The 15004-nt window shown below is 48.2% G+C and overlaps 1 protein-coding gene across 4 annotated transcripts in view; it reads right to left on the reverse strand.

Annotated features, from left to right (window-relative positions):
• Nucleotides 1–653: 653 nt before the first annotated feature.
• Nucleotides 654–15004, reverse strand: part of TAS1R2 (taste 1 receptor member 2) — a 31144-nt gene continuing 16793 nt past the window's right edge. For all 4 annotated transcript variants that reach the window (XM_074380164.1, XM_074380165.1, XM_039474455.2 and 1 more), the window contains 3 exons: nt 12032–12241; nt 3384–3507; nt 654–2217 (listed from right to left, as the gene is read on the reverse strand). In XM_074380164.1, the coding sequence (XP_074236265.1) occupies nt 1289–2217; nt 3384–3507; nt 12032–12241 (1263 nt within the window). In that variant the 3' untranslated portion in view covers nt 654–1288. The remainder of the gene's footprint in view (nt 2218–3383; nt 3508–12031; nt 12242–15004) is intronic.

The raw sequence follows: 15004 nt of genomic DNA on the forward strand, positions 1-15004 counted from the left end.
CCACATGCTCCTCCTGGAACTGCCTGGGCTTCTTTCCATCCCGCCTGGCCCCACCTGCCCCTCCCCCACACATCGAAACTTCCAGCCTTCCAACACTTCTGTGTCCTTCAAGGCTCTTTCGAAATGCTAGCTTCTCCCAAAGGCTTTCCTGGTCACTGCAGCCACCAGCCACCTCCCTAACATCTGAATCCCCTGCCATAGCACAACTCCTTGTCTGGGGAGGCCGAGCCTTCCCCCTGTGCACCACAGTGGGGACAGCTTCCCAGGCCAGGCCACCTGGATATTACCCCGTAAAGGACAGTGGCTCCGGGAGTGGGCTCTGGGGAGAGGAAGGGGGTGCTCAGACAAGGTTTGTGACTCTGGGTAAGCTCTATAACTTCTTTGAGTTCTTCTTCCCCCTGCCCTCGGCCCACCATCTGTAAAATAAGGAGCATAATTGCACACAACCAATAGAGTTTTGTGAGGGATACGTGGATACAGTAGAAAAGTTCTTAGCCAGGGACTTGGCAATAAATGTAAGCTGTTGTCCACATCAACGTCAAGGTGACGGCCTAAAGTCACACAGCCTGGAAGTGGCATTACTGGGATTGAAACTGAGGTCTGATTCCACATGTTCTTTCTCAAGGGACTTCTGAAAACAGGAAGGAAGCGCATTCATTTCACCCAAGGGGGGTTTATTCACAAGCATCTGGGAAGCATGCTATGCGTGGCCAGCCCTGAGACATAACCCAAGGATCTGGGCCCAAGCTCTTCAGGAATAAGGAAAGGGAACGGACACGTGAGACAGCTGGCGAATGGAGCCATGGCTGAACTATCCGAGCTCACAGGCTGACCGGCAGGCCCCACCAGCCCACACCAACCCTGGTCCAGCCCAGCCCAGCACCCACCAGGGCTTCCCTTAGCCTTGAACTTGAGTGAAGGGAATGAGCTGCAACCGCAGATGCCCACTGTGACCGCCAGATGGCGGCTGGAGGCTGCTAAATCAGACTGTCATTGGCGACCAATAGGTCACCTTGGGTGGTTTTTTTCTTGAAGAAGGTGGCAGTGCCTGACAATTAAAATTGGTCAAGGGAAAGGAACAAAGTGGATGTTTTAAGGCATCCATCACTAAGTGGGCAGAAATGGCCCCGATGCAGAGAACCGCCAAGGACTGTTAAATCAGAAACCAGGGCAAGGTGGGAAAAGTTGGGGATGGCTTCCCTGCCTCCCTCTGGCGTTGAACCAGCAAGACCCCCGGCTTCCGCCTCCCAACACCGAGGCCCTCCCTCCCGGATGCCCCTGGGCGGCGCTAGTCCCGCCTCATGGTGTAACCCTGGATCATGCTGTTGAAGTAGGCTGGCGTGTTGCGCTCCGGGTAGAAGAGGATCATGTAGCACTTGGGGCCGAAGTAGCCCAGACTGATGGCCAGGAGGTTGAACACGGTGACCAAGAGGTCCACGATGGTGACCAGCACCCCATCGTAGACAGACATGAAGGTGCAGAGGGAGACGGACGAGGTGAAATAGAAGGTCATGCTGAAGGTGATGAACTTGGCCTCGTTGTAATTGGTGGGCAGCTCCTTGCCCATGTAGGCGAAGCTGAAACCCGCCACCGAGAGCAGCAGGTCCAGGCTGGTGTTGAACAGCAGGCTGTTGCGGTAGTTGGGGTTACAGGAGATGATCATGATCTTGGGGTCATCGGTGTCAGTGCGGGTGGTGGGGTTGAGGCCCGTAGCCAGCAAACTGATCACCACAGTGACCATCTTGAGTGCCGTGATAAACGCCACAGAGACGTAGGAGCCCTGGTAGCGGACCCAGTAGCTGTAGGCGCGCGGGAAGCGGCTGGCCATCTTGAAGACGCAGACGATCTGGAAGGAGCGCACGGCGATGCAGGAGATGCAGATGGTGAAGCAGACGGGGAAGAGGGCCTGGCGGCAGAGGCAGGTGGAGACCTTGGGCAGCCCCACGTACACCGGGACCACCATGTACGCCACCAGCAGCAGCGTCAGCATCAGGAAGCACATGGGGCCTCCAGCTGAGCGAACCATGGGCGTCTCGAAGTGCCTCCAGAATATCACCAGGATGGCCAGGGTGCTGAGGAAGCCCAGGGCGGCCAGCAGGGCCACAGCGATGGTGGCTGCCTCGTGCCATTCCAGGAAAGAGAGCCGCCGCTTGAAGCAGGAGGTCTCGCTCTGGTGGGACCACTCGTTACTCGGGCAGGCCTGGCAATCATATTCATCTGCAAAAGCCCACAGCGACTCCCATTAGCCAAGCCCATCTTCCAAGCACCTGCATCCTCCCAGCCCTGCACAGGCCCAGGCCCCAGGGATGGGGAGAGAGCACCAAGGGAGAGAGCACCAGGGGCAACCTTTGCATTCACAGCAAATGCTCCTTGAGTCCCTTATGTGCATTGGCTCATCAAATTCTCACGCAACCGCACTTCACCGATGAGGAAACCAAGGCTCAGTCAGGTGAACTAATTTGCCCAAAGTCACAAAGCCAGCAAATTAGATAGGCAGGATTTGAACCCAGGTCTTATTGACTCAGAGTGTATTACCTCTCACCCTCTGGTGTGAGATGCATTTGACCACTTACTCAAAGAATGCATTCAATCCGTGTTTTTTTGAGCACCATACATTATATTAGGCACCTGGAGTGGCAGTCCACAGAGAGATGGATAAAACCCAGCCCTTGCCTCCCAGCTATTGACTGGCTGTGAGAGGAGGGCCAATGAAATCATTCCACAAGCTGGCTCACCACCTCCTCTGTGCTCTGTGGTCTGCTAGGCACATAGTAAATACTTGTATTTGGTGAATGTCATCATCCATTTAATTTACACTAGTGACGTCAAAAAAAATTGAGCTCCAGCTCTGAACTGTACAAAACACTAATGTGGACAGAAACGGCGTTGTCTGCACCTTCCTAGAGTGTTCTATGGGAAGAAATGATCTTTCTTCTCATCAAGGAAGTCATTCGACAGGCACCCGCTGAGCAACCGTGCTGTGCTGTGAGCTATGCTAGGCACTTGGGAAGCCAGAGGGATACATGAGTTAGGGTCGTCCCTGTCTGCCAGAAACTTTCCTCCTATGGCAAGCACCATTCATCCATTCATTCATTCATCATCCAGTGGATGCTCCCTGGGCCCTGGGCTGCGTGTGTGTGGAGTGGACCGAGCTGCAGCCTTGCTTGGGGGAATGTTGTCCCTTCTTTTCTCTCTGAAGCAGCCTGTATGGAGGATTTCGCTCTATGCAAGGTTTTGGGAGGATGTAAGAGGAATCAGATATGGTCTTTGGACACTCACATCCCCCTGAGAGAGACTCCAGAGACTCTGCCAAAGGGAAGGAGCCCTAGAGACTCCAGGGGCGGGGCAGGGGCGGGGCAGGAGTGCTAAGCCTCCAATCATACTTGCAGTCTGATTGAGGAAGGTCCCTGGAGGGCAGTCAATGCACTCGAAACAGCAGGTGTGGATGCCCACGGGCTTCTTCTTCTGCCCTGACTGGCACCTCTTGGAACACATGGACACAGGGATCTAGAGGGGGGAGGGCAGGAGACCCTGAATCCTCCTTTCCCACATTCTGGGATCCTCCTCCCCTCCGTAACCAGCAGCATGTTCAGGGGAGAAAGCCTAGTCCCTGCCTGGGAGGGGGAAAGGGGCTGGACAGGCCACGAGAACCAGACCTTTGTAGAGACTCTTGAGTTTTGCCTGCCCAAGACTTAATCCACCTTCCTCTGGTAATAGTACCCAACTGTTGAGTCAAAGATTTTCTGAGGTTGCTGGGAGGCTAGATGCCACCCTGGGGCTGCTGCAGCCATCTTGTCATGAAGGAGACAACATGGCCAAGGAAGGCTCCGAGAGATGGAGAGAGTGAGACCCTGAATCCATCTGTGCCTGAAGCCTCACTGTCTGTCCCCAGAGTTTTCAGTTACATGAAGCAATAAATGAACTCCTACTGATCAGTCCTCATTGGTTGGTTGGTTTGTTGAGATGGAGTCTTGCTTCGTCACTTAGTTGGAGTGCAGTGGCACAATCTCGGTTCACTGCAGGTTCAAGCCGTTCTCGGCTCCACCTCCCAGGTTCAAGCCATTCTGCTACCTCAGCCTCCCAAATGGTTGGGATGATAGGTGCATGCCATCACGCTCGGCTAATTTGTTGTTGTTGTATTTTTAGTAGAGACAGGATTTCGCTGTGTTGACCAGGCTGGTCTCAAAGTCCTGACCTCAGGTGATCCACCCACCTCAGCCTCCCAAAGTGCTGGGATTACAGGCATGAGCCACTGCGCCGACCCTGATCAGTACTCTTCCTGATCATTGCTTACATCATTTTCTGTCACTTGCAACCAAGACTCTTAATTCACGCAGGCTTTCTGGAAGGGCAGAGACCTTTCTCGTTCGGGTGAACAAGAGCAGGCAGGCAGCAATCCTGTCTATTGTTTTACTTCTTTATTTCCAGAACATAGAAGAGTACCCAGCACAAAGGAGGCCTGCAATCATGGCGTATTAAACAAATGAATGAATTACATGGAGAGGAAACAATCGAAGCAATGGGAAGGGGGTGGAGGAGGATGGCACGATTGGAAAGATGGAGGATCTGGGCCCGGCTGGAGTCAGGAGGCATGGGGAGGTGGCGGGAAAGCCACATTCCGAAGGCCCCTCCATGGCACACTAACAACGCCGGGGCAGTGGGAGGGCACCACGGCTCTCCAGCTGGCAAGTGGCCTTGTAAGTTTTGGGTTGTATAAAAATCATTCTGAGGACCCATTAGGTGAGTGTGGCATGAGCACACATAAGAAGGGCCAAGGGCCCAGACGAGGACAGTGCCTAAGCCCTCTCTCTGGCGCCTCTAAGGTCCTCTGCTTTCAGGTTCCTCCCCGTAGTCCCTCTTGTGTGCATCCATCGGGGGCGTTTCCAGAACCCCCGTGACTTTCCATCAGCCAGAATAAAACATCTTATCCTCTGCCAGACTTTCTAGACCCTGGTCTTCTCTGCCGTGTGTGTGATTACACACGTGCAGGGAGGTGCACACCAACACACATAACACACACACACACACACACACCCCTTATCCAGACCTGCTTTCCACCACTTCCTTGCCAGATATCCTGTCTGCCACCTTTCCCTGAATCATCAAATTAATCCTTCCTCATGTCCCTGGAATCTCATCCTGCTGTTCATTCATTCAAAAAGTTATTGGGCACATATAGTGCCAGGCACTAGGAACACAGCCGCGAACCAAAGGAGGCAGAGTTGCGTTCTAAAGGAATTCGTACTTTCATGGGGAAGGAGATGATGACAAACATATGAATATATGATGGGATGAATGGTGAGAAATACTGCTGAGAAAAATGAAGCAGCACAGAAAGGGTGGAGAAGGAGAATGCTGTGGGAGTGGATCGCACTTTCAAATGGGGTGGGCAAGAAAGAAAGGCCTTGCTGAGCCGTGATGGTGGAGGAGAGACCTAAGGCTGGAAGGGCGTACATCACAAAGATATCTCTCAAGGCAGAGCGAACAGCCTGTGTAAGAAACTTGGGATAGTTGAGGAAGAACCAGACCAGTGGGGTTTGGGATGGGCAAAAGGGAGAGGGGCAGGTCAGCTCAAGGAGGCAGAGTCAAAATACTCTGGTGTTTGCTCAGAGTGACGTGAGAAGCTACTGGAGGATTCCAGGCAGAGGAGTGAAAGGGTCTGACTTCATTTTAACAGCGTTGCCTTATTTTCTGTGTTGAGTGTAGACTGCAAGATACAAAGGCAGAAGCAAGAGATGAGGTAAGATGTTATTTATTTATTTCCCCAGGTGAGACATGGCCACGGCTCTGACTAAAGAGAGAGCAACGGAGGTGAGAAGCAGTCAGATTCTGGATGTAACCTGGAGGTGGACTGGATGGGATTTCCTGCTGGATTGGATGACAAAGGAAGGAGTCAAGGATGATGCCAGTGTTTTTAGTTTAAACAAGGGTGTTGCCTTCTGTTGACATGGGAGGACGTTGGGGAAGCAGGTTTGAGTAGGCAAATGAATATGTAAATTGAATTTCAGGGGAGAAGTCCAGTATGAAGATACAGAACTGAGAATTATAAATATGTGGATAATATTTCCTGTCAAGTAGACAGAGAAGAGAATAAATCTAATGTCTGAACTCTGGCATCCTCCAAGGCTGAAGATAGGGAGATGAGGGTGAAACAGAAGAGGAGCTTTAGGAGTGGTCATGGATGTGGGAAACCCAAGAGAAAGAATGGCTCAGAGTCCAGGTAAAGATATTGTGTCCAAAGAGAAGTGATCAGTTGTGTCAAATGTTATTTATAGGGTAGCCATCATGGAAACTACTGGATTGGCAACACACAGACACTGGTGACCTTGACAGAAGCAATTTCAGAATAGTATTGTGGACAAAAGCCTCCTTGGAGGGGGTGCAGAGAGATCGGGGGACTGCCGGTTTCCAGTCTAGCACGCAAGGAGCTTGGAAATCATCATTCCCATCCTCAAAACAACCAAAAAGCTGAACAAACTGAAAATTAACAATTCTTCTTAGATCCATCATGGAATCAGGATCACAGGGCAAACTGCAGCCCCCAAAACTAGAGGGTGAGGTGGATACAGAAAGTGTTCAGAATATATGAATCTAGGGCGCTAGGAGTAGAAAAGGCCACTGAAGATAACAAATGGTAAGAAAACTGAAAGAGTAAATGACTAACTGCTGGAGACTAAGTGTGGACTAGCTTAGAGACAAACATTTCTGGGGCACGGCCTTAGGGGTGCCCCTAATATTGCCATAAGTTTAACCTCCAGGAGCCCCATAGGTTTTGGGGGGTGGGGGGAGAATTGTAGAAAAAATTAAAACCTCATGCTTCTAGCAGGGAGATAAGGAAAGGAGCCATTCTGAAATATGCTCAGAGCATTCTGTCCTCCTTAACAAATGCCTTTCCTCAAGGGAAACTATCTTACCAGAACCCAACTGATGTGAATTTTACCAGAACTTAACTGACATGGAAAAAGAGAAATTCCCAACTCAGCCCCCTCTAGCCTCCTTGTCTTACCTAAGGAGGTGGGGTGAGAAGCACTTATGAAGGTCACAGTTCTGGGGCACAGGCTCACTGAAAGATTGAGACCCAATCACAGGATGACACAACACTTCCCCTCTACCTTAACACCACGTCAATCAAGGGATGCAGCTGAAAGAACTGCAAGGCTCAGACTGTATTTAAGAAGGAATATCTAGGGAAACCCAAAGCCGAAATGGGAAACAAAAAAGGACACTAGAGAAAATGTTGGCCTTTGACACCGTTGCTGTTTATTTATAACAAATAGTAAACATAGTTTAACTCCTACCCAAATAAACATAAAATCTCATACTAAAAATTTATTTACCTCAATTTATTTTACCCAATATGTCATGTCTGGCTTTCAGCAAAAAGTTACAAGCCATGCTAAAAGGCAAAAAAACATAGTCTGAAGAGACAAAATAAGCATCAGAACCAGTTCAGATATGGCAGATACGTTGGAATTATCCAGTGGGAAATTTTAAATAACTGATTAATTTTCTAAGAGCTCTAACTGAAAAAGTGAACAACATGCAAGAAAAAGGTAAAAACTGTAATCAGACAAATTGAAATTCTAAGAAAGAATACAAAGGAAATGCTAGAAATAAAAAACAAGCAAACAACAGAAATGGAGAATGCCTTTGATGTGATCACATAGGCTGGATACAACTGAGAAAAGAATAGTGAGCTTGATGATATGTCAGTAGGAACTTCCCCAACTATAAAGCAAAGAAAAAACAACAACAGTAAAAGACCAGGTACTGTGGCTCATGCCTGCAATCCCAGCACTTTGGGAGGCCAGAGTGGGTGGATCACTTGAGGCCAGGAGTTTGAGACCAGCCTAGCCAACATGGCAAAACCCCACCTCCACTAAAAATAAAAAAATTAGTTGGGCATGGTGACACATGCCTGTAATCCCAGCTACTTGGGAGGCTGAGGCACAAGAATTCCTTGAACCCAGGAGGTGGAGGTTGCAGTGAGCCGAGATCACACTACTGCACTCCAGCATGGGCAAGCGAGGGAAACTCTGTCTCAAAAAAGAAGGAAGGAGGGAGGGAGGAGGAAGGGAGAGAGGAAGAAGGAAGGAAGGAAGGAGGGAAGGAAGGAGAGAAAGGGAAAGAAAGAAGAAAGGAAGGAAGGAAGAAGGAAAGAAAGAAAGAAAGGTTTTTTAAAAATCCAAGGACTATAGACAATTTCAAAGGTGTAACATACACATAATGAGACTATCAGAAGAAGTAGAAAAAGAAAAAAGAACAGTGGAAATATTTGAAGTAATAATGGCTCAATATTTTCCAAAATTACAGACAGACACCAATCCACAGTTCCAGAAAGCTGCAAGAACACTAAGCAGGATAAACTATACCTAGGCATATCATATTCTTGCTCCAAATAACAAACATGCATGAAAGAATGAAGCAAATAACAAAAACAAAGAATGAAATAAGAAAGGGAAAAATACCAACAAAAATGGTTACTAGAAGAAAAGAAGGACATTTTGGAATGATAAAAGGTCAATTCATTAAGAAGATACCATAAAAATAAATGTATATTCCCCTAACAAAACAGCCTAAAATATATTAAGCAAAAAGCATCAGAATCAAATAACAAAATAGGTAATTTAACATGTAATCTTTAACAATAGGTGGAAACTTCTGTACTTCACTATCAATAATGCACAGAGTTAAACAGAAGATCAACAAAGAAATAGACAGCTTGAACTTGAACAACACTATAAACCAATTGTATTCGTCCATTTTCACACTGCTGTGAAGAAATACCTGGGACTGGGTAATTTATAAAGAAAAAGGGACTTCATAGACTCACAGTTCCACATGGCTGGGGAGGCCTCGCAATCATGGTGGAAGGTGAAGGAGGAGCAAAGGTACATCTTACATGGCAACAGGCAAGAGAGCGTGTGCAGGGGAACCGGCCTTTATAAAATCATCAGATGTCATGAGACTTATTCACTATTACAAGAACAAAATGGGAAAAACCTGCCCCCATAATTCAATTACCTCCCACTGGATTCCTCCCACAACACATGGGGATTATGGGAGCTACAATTCAAGATGAGATTTGGGTGGGGACACAGCTAAACCATATCACCAACTAAACCTAACAGACATCTGTAGAACACTACTCAACAACAATAGAATACACATTTTTCTCAACTGCACGTGAAACGTTCTCCAGGACAGACCATATGTTAGGCCATAGAACAAGTTTTAATAAACTTAAAAGGACTGAAATGATAACAGGTATGTTCTCTAACAACAATGTAATGAAATAGAAATCAATAACAGAAGGAAATTTGTGGAATTCATAGATATGTGGAAATTAAACAACATAACCTTAAATAACAATAAATCAGAGTAGTATTCACAAGGGAAATTAGAAAATACTTTCAGATTAATGAAAATAAAAACACAGCATAACCCCAGAAAAAGACAAATACTATATGATTCTACTTATATAAGGTATCTAAAGTAGTCAAACTCACAGAAACAGAAAGTAGAAGGATGGTTTCCAGAGGCTGAAGGAAGGGAGAAATGAGGAGTTGTTCAATGGGAATAGAGTTAGAATTCTGCAAAACGAAAAAGTTCTAGAGATCTGTTGCACAAAAATGTGAATGCACTTCGCATTACTGAATTGTATGCTTAAAAATAGGTAAGTTGGTAAATGTTATATGTCTTTATAACAAATATTTAAAAATTTTAAAACATACCAAAATTAATGGGGTACAGTGAAAACAATACTTAAGAGGAAAATTTATAATTATAAACATATGTATTAAAAAAGAAGAAAGATGTCACATCACTAACACTATCTTATCAAATCACTAATGTTCACTATCTTATCACAGAGCTTGCTCTTTCACTCTTGATCTCAATGTGGTCCATGTGAAACTTGTTCATCTTGGCATTCTGCAGAACATTAAGCGGGTCTATGATATTAATGATACCATGGTAATTGGACCTGGTTAGTAGGAAGTAGCAAGTACTTTTATATCCAAGTAAGACCTATGCAGGCCAGACGGTTAGAGATAAACCTTACAAAGATTCAAAACTCAGGGTGGGGGTTGCTCTCACATTGGTGATGCTTTTAGGAGGCCAATGGCACAGATAATGCCAGGACAACCATTCTAACATAATAGACAAGTCATCCACCCTACACCTGCTGCCATGAAAGTACAGCACCTTGTGAACCTCTTTAGATTTGGGGGACAACATAAATTGCTCCTGGAAATACTGCTCCAACCCATTTATCAGGTGATTCAGAAGGCTTTCAGTTTCAGAGCAGAGAGTAACAGGCCCAGAGAACGGCTCTGAAGGAGGTCCTGGCTTCCGTGTAAGTGATCCTGCCACTGGGGCCACATGATCAAGGACATCTGATGACCTTTGAGTTATCTATGCTTATAAGAATTGGCAAGCCCAAAGAGAGGGATGCAACAATGCCATGTCTTCTACAACAACATGCTACTCTCTATTTAAAAATCAACTCTTGGAGTCCTCCTGGGCCAGCATGGAAATTGAGTATCTGATGCCAGGACATCAGGTGACTATCAGATTTACAGAGTCTTATAAAAAGGCAGGAATGAAAGCAAATCTTTATATAAGGGAAATGGTATCCAAGAAGTGCCAGTGGGTCCAAGTAGATTTCATAAATCAATTATTGTGATACCTGTTATCTATTTATGTTATAACAAATGCCTCTCCCTCAAATCACACCTAAGACCTCATAGAGAGATTCTTTATGACAAATAATTAGAGAAGAACATTCAGGAGTGATTCCCAAGTAGGCTGGCTTGATATATTAATGTGAGTTGACCGTGGACTGCTGCCATACTAAGCTTTTTTTCAGTGCTAATCTTGAAGGACAGTAATGATGAAAGATACTGTTTGTATGTAGAGATGCAAGCAGGGCACTTGGTTGTTTGCTTTGTATGGATAGAGAGATGTCCTGAAGGATGGATATTCCTAAGCTCCTGGACAATATGGAATGGCTTGGCTGGAAAGAGCAAGAGTGGAAGAATGGAGACAAGGGTGCTTGGGGAAAGGTATATGCATGGATCCTCGAGAGTCGGCACAAAGCAAGAAGATCTATGTCTCATGTTAATGCAAACCAGAGAACAAAGACAGAGTAATAGAAACCAGATTGAAAGATTGACTTGTCTCAGCCAGGCACTGTGGCTTATGCTTGTAATCCCAGAACTTTGGGAGGCTGAGGTGGGCAGATCACTTGAGGTCAGGAGTTCCAGACCAACCTGAACAACATGGTGAAAGCCTGTTCCCTACTAAAAACACAAAAATTAGTCAGGTGTGGTGGTGCACTCCTGTAATCCCAGCTGCTTGGGAGGCTGAAGCAGAAGAATCACTTGAGCCCTGGTTGTAGAGGTTGCAGTGAGCCAAGATTGCACCACTGCATTCCAGCCTGGGTGACAGAGTAAGACTGTCTCAAGAAAGAGAGAGAATCTAATGCCTGATGATCTGTCAATGTCTTCCATCACCCCCAAATGGGATCAGCCAGTTGCAGGAAAACAAGCTTAGCGCTCCCACTGATACTACATTATGGTGAGTTGTATAATTATTTCATTATATATTACAATCTAATAACAATAGAAATAAAATGCACAGTGTAATGCGCTTGAGTCATCCAGAAACTATCCTTCCCCTAGTAGTGGAAAAATTGTCTTCCACTAAACTAGTCCCTGGTGCCAAAAACCACAGTCCCAGGGTTGGGATGAGAATTGAAATTCTTAGCACCAGACCAGGCGCACACATGTTCGGTGAGTGTTTACCTTGCTGAGGCCCCTCAACCCCTCTTCCTGGGAAACTAGAAACCCCTGAACATGCATAGTTCCCAATCCATGGGGGAAGGACTGGACCCCAGACTACACACCCACAAATAGAGATCCCCGCAGCGATTGATAAAGAATCTCCAGGCTCAGTCCATAATGAAAAAGGCCCCAGCCACTCCAGCATGAGCCCCAGGCCTGCCCACCCACCAGGCCCCCTGGCTGACCGTGTTGTTGACCGTGTGCCAGGAGATGTCTTGGATGTCCTTCAGGTGTCCCTGCAGGGGGCTGTAGGAGGCGACGCTCTGGAAGAAATTCTGGCTCAGGTCCCATTGCCACTGGACAATCTCCAAGTGCAGGGCCACGTCCCCTTGTGGGTCGAAGGAGATTTGGTGGTCCAGGAGAGTGAAGTTGACCTTCCAGATCTCCTCAAGCAGCTGGTGGGGTCAGAGTGAAGGGAAGCGGAGCTAGCATCAGAATCCGGGCCAAACTTTTTCCTGGACCTGAGAAAGATTCTACCATGTCACCAGCCTTGATTTCCAACTCTGTAATATGGAGGCAATACATCTCCCAAAAGGTGACAGTTTAGGAGTCAGTGGCTGAGAGCTCTGCTCTGGAATCAGACACATGTGGGTTCAGGCCTTAGCTCTGCCTCTTGCTGTGAGGCCTTGGACCTTTGGCTTAACCTCTCTGAAGCCGTTTCCTCTTCTGCAAAGTGGGAGCAATAAAAAGGATACCTTCTGGGCTTGGAAACAAACAAATGCGTTCATCTATGTCAGGGACTTAGAGCAGAGCCTGAGACAGGAAGCGCTCCTGAGGGGCTGATAGAATTTCTTTTCCCTAGAAGTCACCTCAATCATCCCTGCGGGACCCAATAAATGAGGTACAGAGTCCACTGTCTCTGTCACCTGCAAAGGTCAGCTGGGATCTCCCCTGCTCCCTGGGTCCTTCCTGCTCCCCACACCTTAGGGTCAGTTCTCATTCCAGTCTCTCCCCGTTCCCCAGCCCCACGTCACTCTCAGCGGGCAGCAGCTGGGACAAACTAGAGCACACTTTGAACTGGGCGTCCTCCGACCTAAGGTCCAGTCCCAGCTCTGTCCGTAAATTGCTGTGTGACTCTGGGCAAGTTTATGAACCTTGCTGGGCTGACCCTGAAAAAGCTTCCAGCTCAACTATCCCAAGGATCTGGCTCCTAGATTTTCCCTCCATAAATGGGAGTGTTCACTGGGCTACACCTTCAGAGACACACAGACAGACAGGTAGCCAAGGGTCCCATTTGTGAAATAGAAGGATTGGACCAGAACCTGAGAACCTCGCAACCCTGACCCATCCCAGGCTGTCAACCCTGGAGAGGCTGCAGGAGAAGAGGGGCTGTGGCTCCCACCGCCAGTGGGATTTCCTTCTGCTGAATTCCACCTGAATCTCCAAGAACAGACTGTCTTGGATGGTGAAGGTTTGGGACCCGGGGGGGACTAGCCCTATGTGTCTGGAAGAAAGGGATGCCCGTGGCTGCTCACACCCATTTGCCTAGAACCCCAAGGGAGGAGGATGGAGGTGCCCTGCAGTCTCTACGGCAACCACCCCCTGGTGCCCTCCCCTGCCGGGGTAGACCACCCTCGGGGCAGGCGCTGTGGTCACAGCCGAGGAGGCTGTGCAGGATGTGGGCTCCCTATGATTCAATTACCTGCGGAACATTTTTACTGTGATGGCCACAAATTTGCCAGCCTGAACTTACCCAACCTCCACTGATCTTACTCCGCCACCGCCATCACCACGGGCAGCACATCCGCCCAGCGCCATCTCCCACTCTCCTCGTCACCCCTGAGGCCTCTCTCTCTCTGCCTTGCCTCTCATGGGGTGCCCATCCCCACTACCTCAGCACTATTTCATCACCATCCATTACCACCACCCCTGGCCACTCCCTAGCTGGGTGCCTGTCACTTCTCCGAACCTCAGTTTCACCTGTGTATGGGAGAGCACCCATGTAGAAACAGTGTCTGCTCATCGGGTGTCTGAGGGTAACCGAGAATTCAAATAAAGAGGTGAACACGGTGTCCGGCACATAAGTGCCCAGTCACTCATTCATTCAATACCCACTGAGAATCGACTCCAAGCCAGACCAGTGCCAGCAACTTGGGATACCACATTGGAAAGGATTGACAAGGTCCCTGCTCTCATTGGCCTGTTGGGAAGGTGTGGGGAATAGCCAGCAAACAAAAAAAGAAAATCAACGCAGTAACAACTTGGGATACGTGTTACGACAAAAATAAACAGTGTCGTAGTATGACCCGGCAAGGGGGACGGGACGTAGGAAGGACACCACAGACCATTTTGCAGGTTGTGCCCTGCACAGGTGGGTCCAGTTAGGACAACTGGGAGGAACAGCTGGAGTCCAGCCCACTCAGGCCACCAAGCCACACGCCTGGCACAGGTCTGCGTCCATCCGAAGCAAAGAGCGTCTTGTTCTAACTTGTCTGCACAAAAGAGCATCATCTGATTCACACAAGGACGCCGTTGATGCCAGCAGAGACCCTGGGCGAAGCCTACATGGGGTGGGCTGGGCTCCCTGTTTCTTGACTCCATCATCACCCACCACAGCCCTAAATTGACTTGTTGAGCTGTCTCAAGAACGTCATCTCGGTGCTTGAAACTCTCTATGAACTCCAGCTGCCTCTAGGACAAAGCCCCCTCTCCTTCATCCGGCACTTGATGCCCTCCAGTATCACCTGCACTTCCTGTGGCCTCTCGGTCTTCACCACATGAGCCCAACCATGTGGCCCCCACTCCTCTCCCACTCCCCTTCTGGAAGCTCCAGCGCCTGCCCACTCCCTACATCAGTCCTGCCTTCCGCGACCCTCTCCACCATGATGACACCCCTGCCCTGTGCACAGCTGCAATTCTGACTTCCTGCTGCACTTGCAGACAGATCTTATTAAGTATCCTCATCTCCTCCTAGGGTGGGGGTCCTCCAGGCCTGGCACATAGTAGATGCTCAACAAAAGGGATAGAGCACCCTGGTTGCTATGATTGGTGCCCTTTCATCTCTACTGCTGGGAAAAGGAGAGTCAACTGTCTTTCATCATAGCTCCTGCCAGTTGCAGCTGGGAGGATGCCCAGAAGGCGAAATGGGAAAACCACAGCAGAATGGGCCAGACCTGGGTTCAAAGCCAGGGTCTGCCACTTACCACTGAACAATCACG

The sequence above is a fragment of the Saimiri boliviensis genome, chromosome 11 (assembly GCF_048565385.1).
Source record: "Saimiri boliviensis isolate mSaiBol1 chromosome 11, mSaiBol1.pri, whole genome shotgun sequence".
Classification (NCBI taxonomy): Eukaryota; Metazoa; Chordata; class Mammalia; order Primates; family Cebidae; genus Saimiri; species Saimiri boliviensis.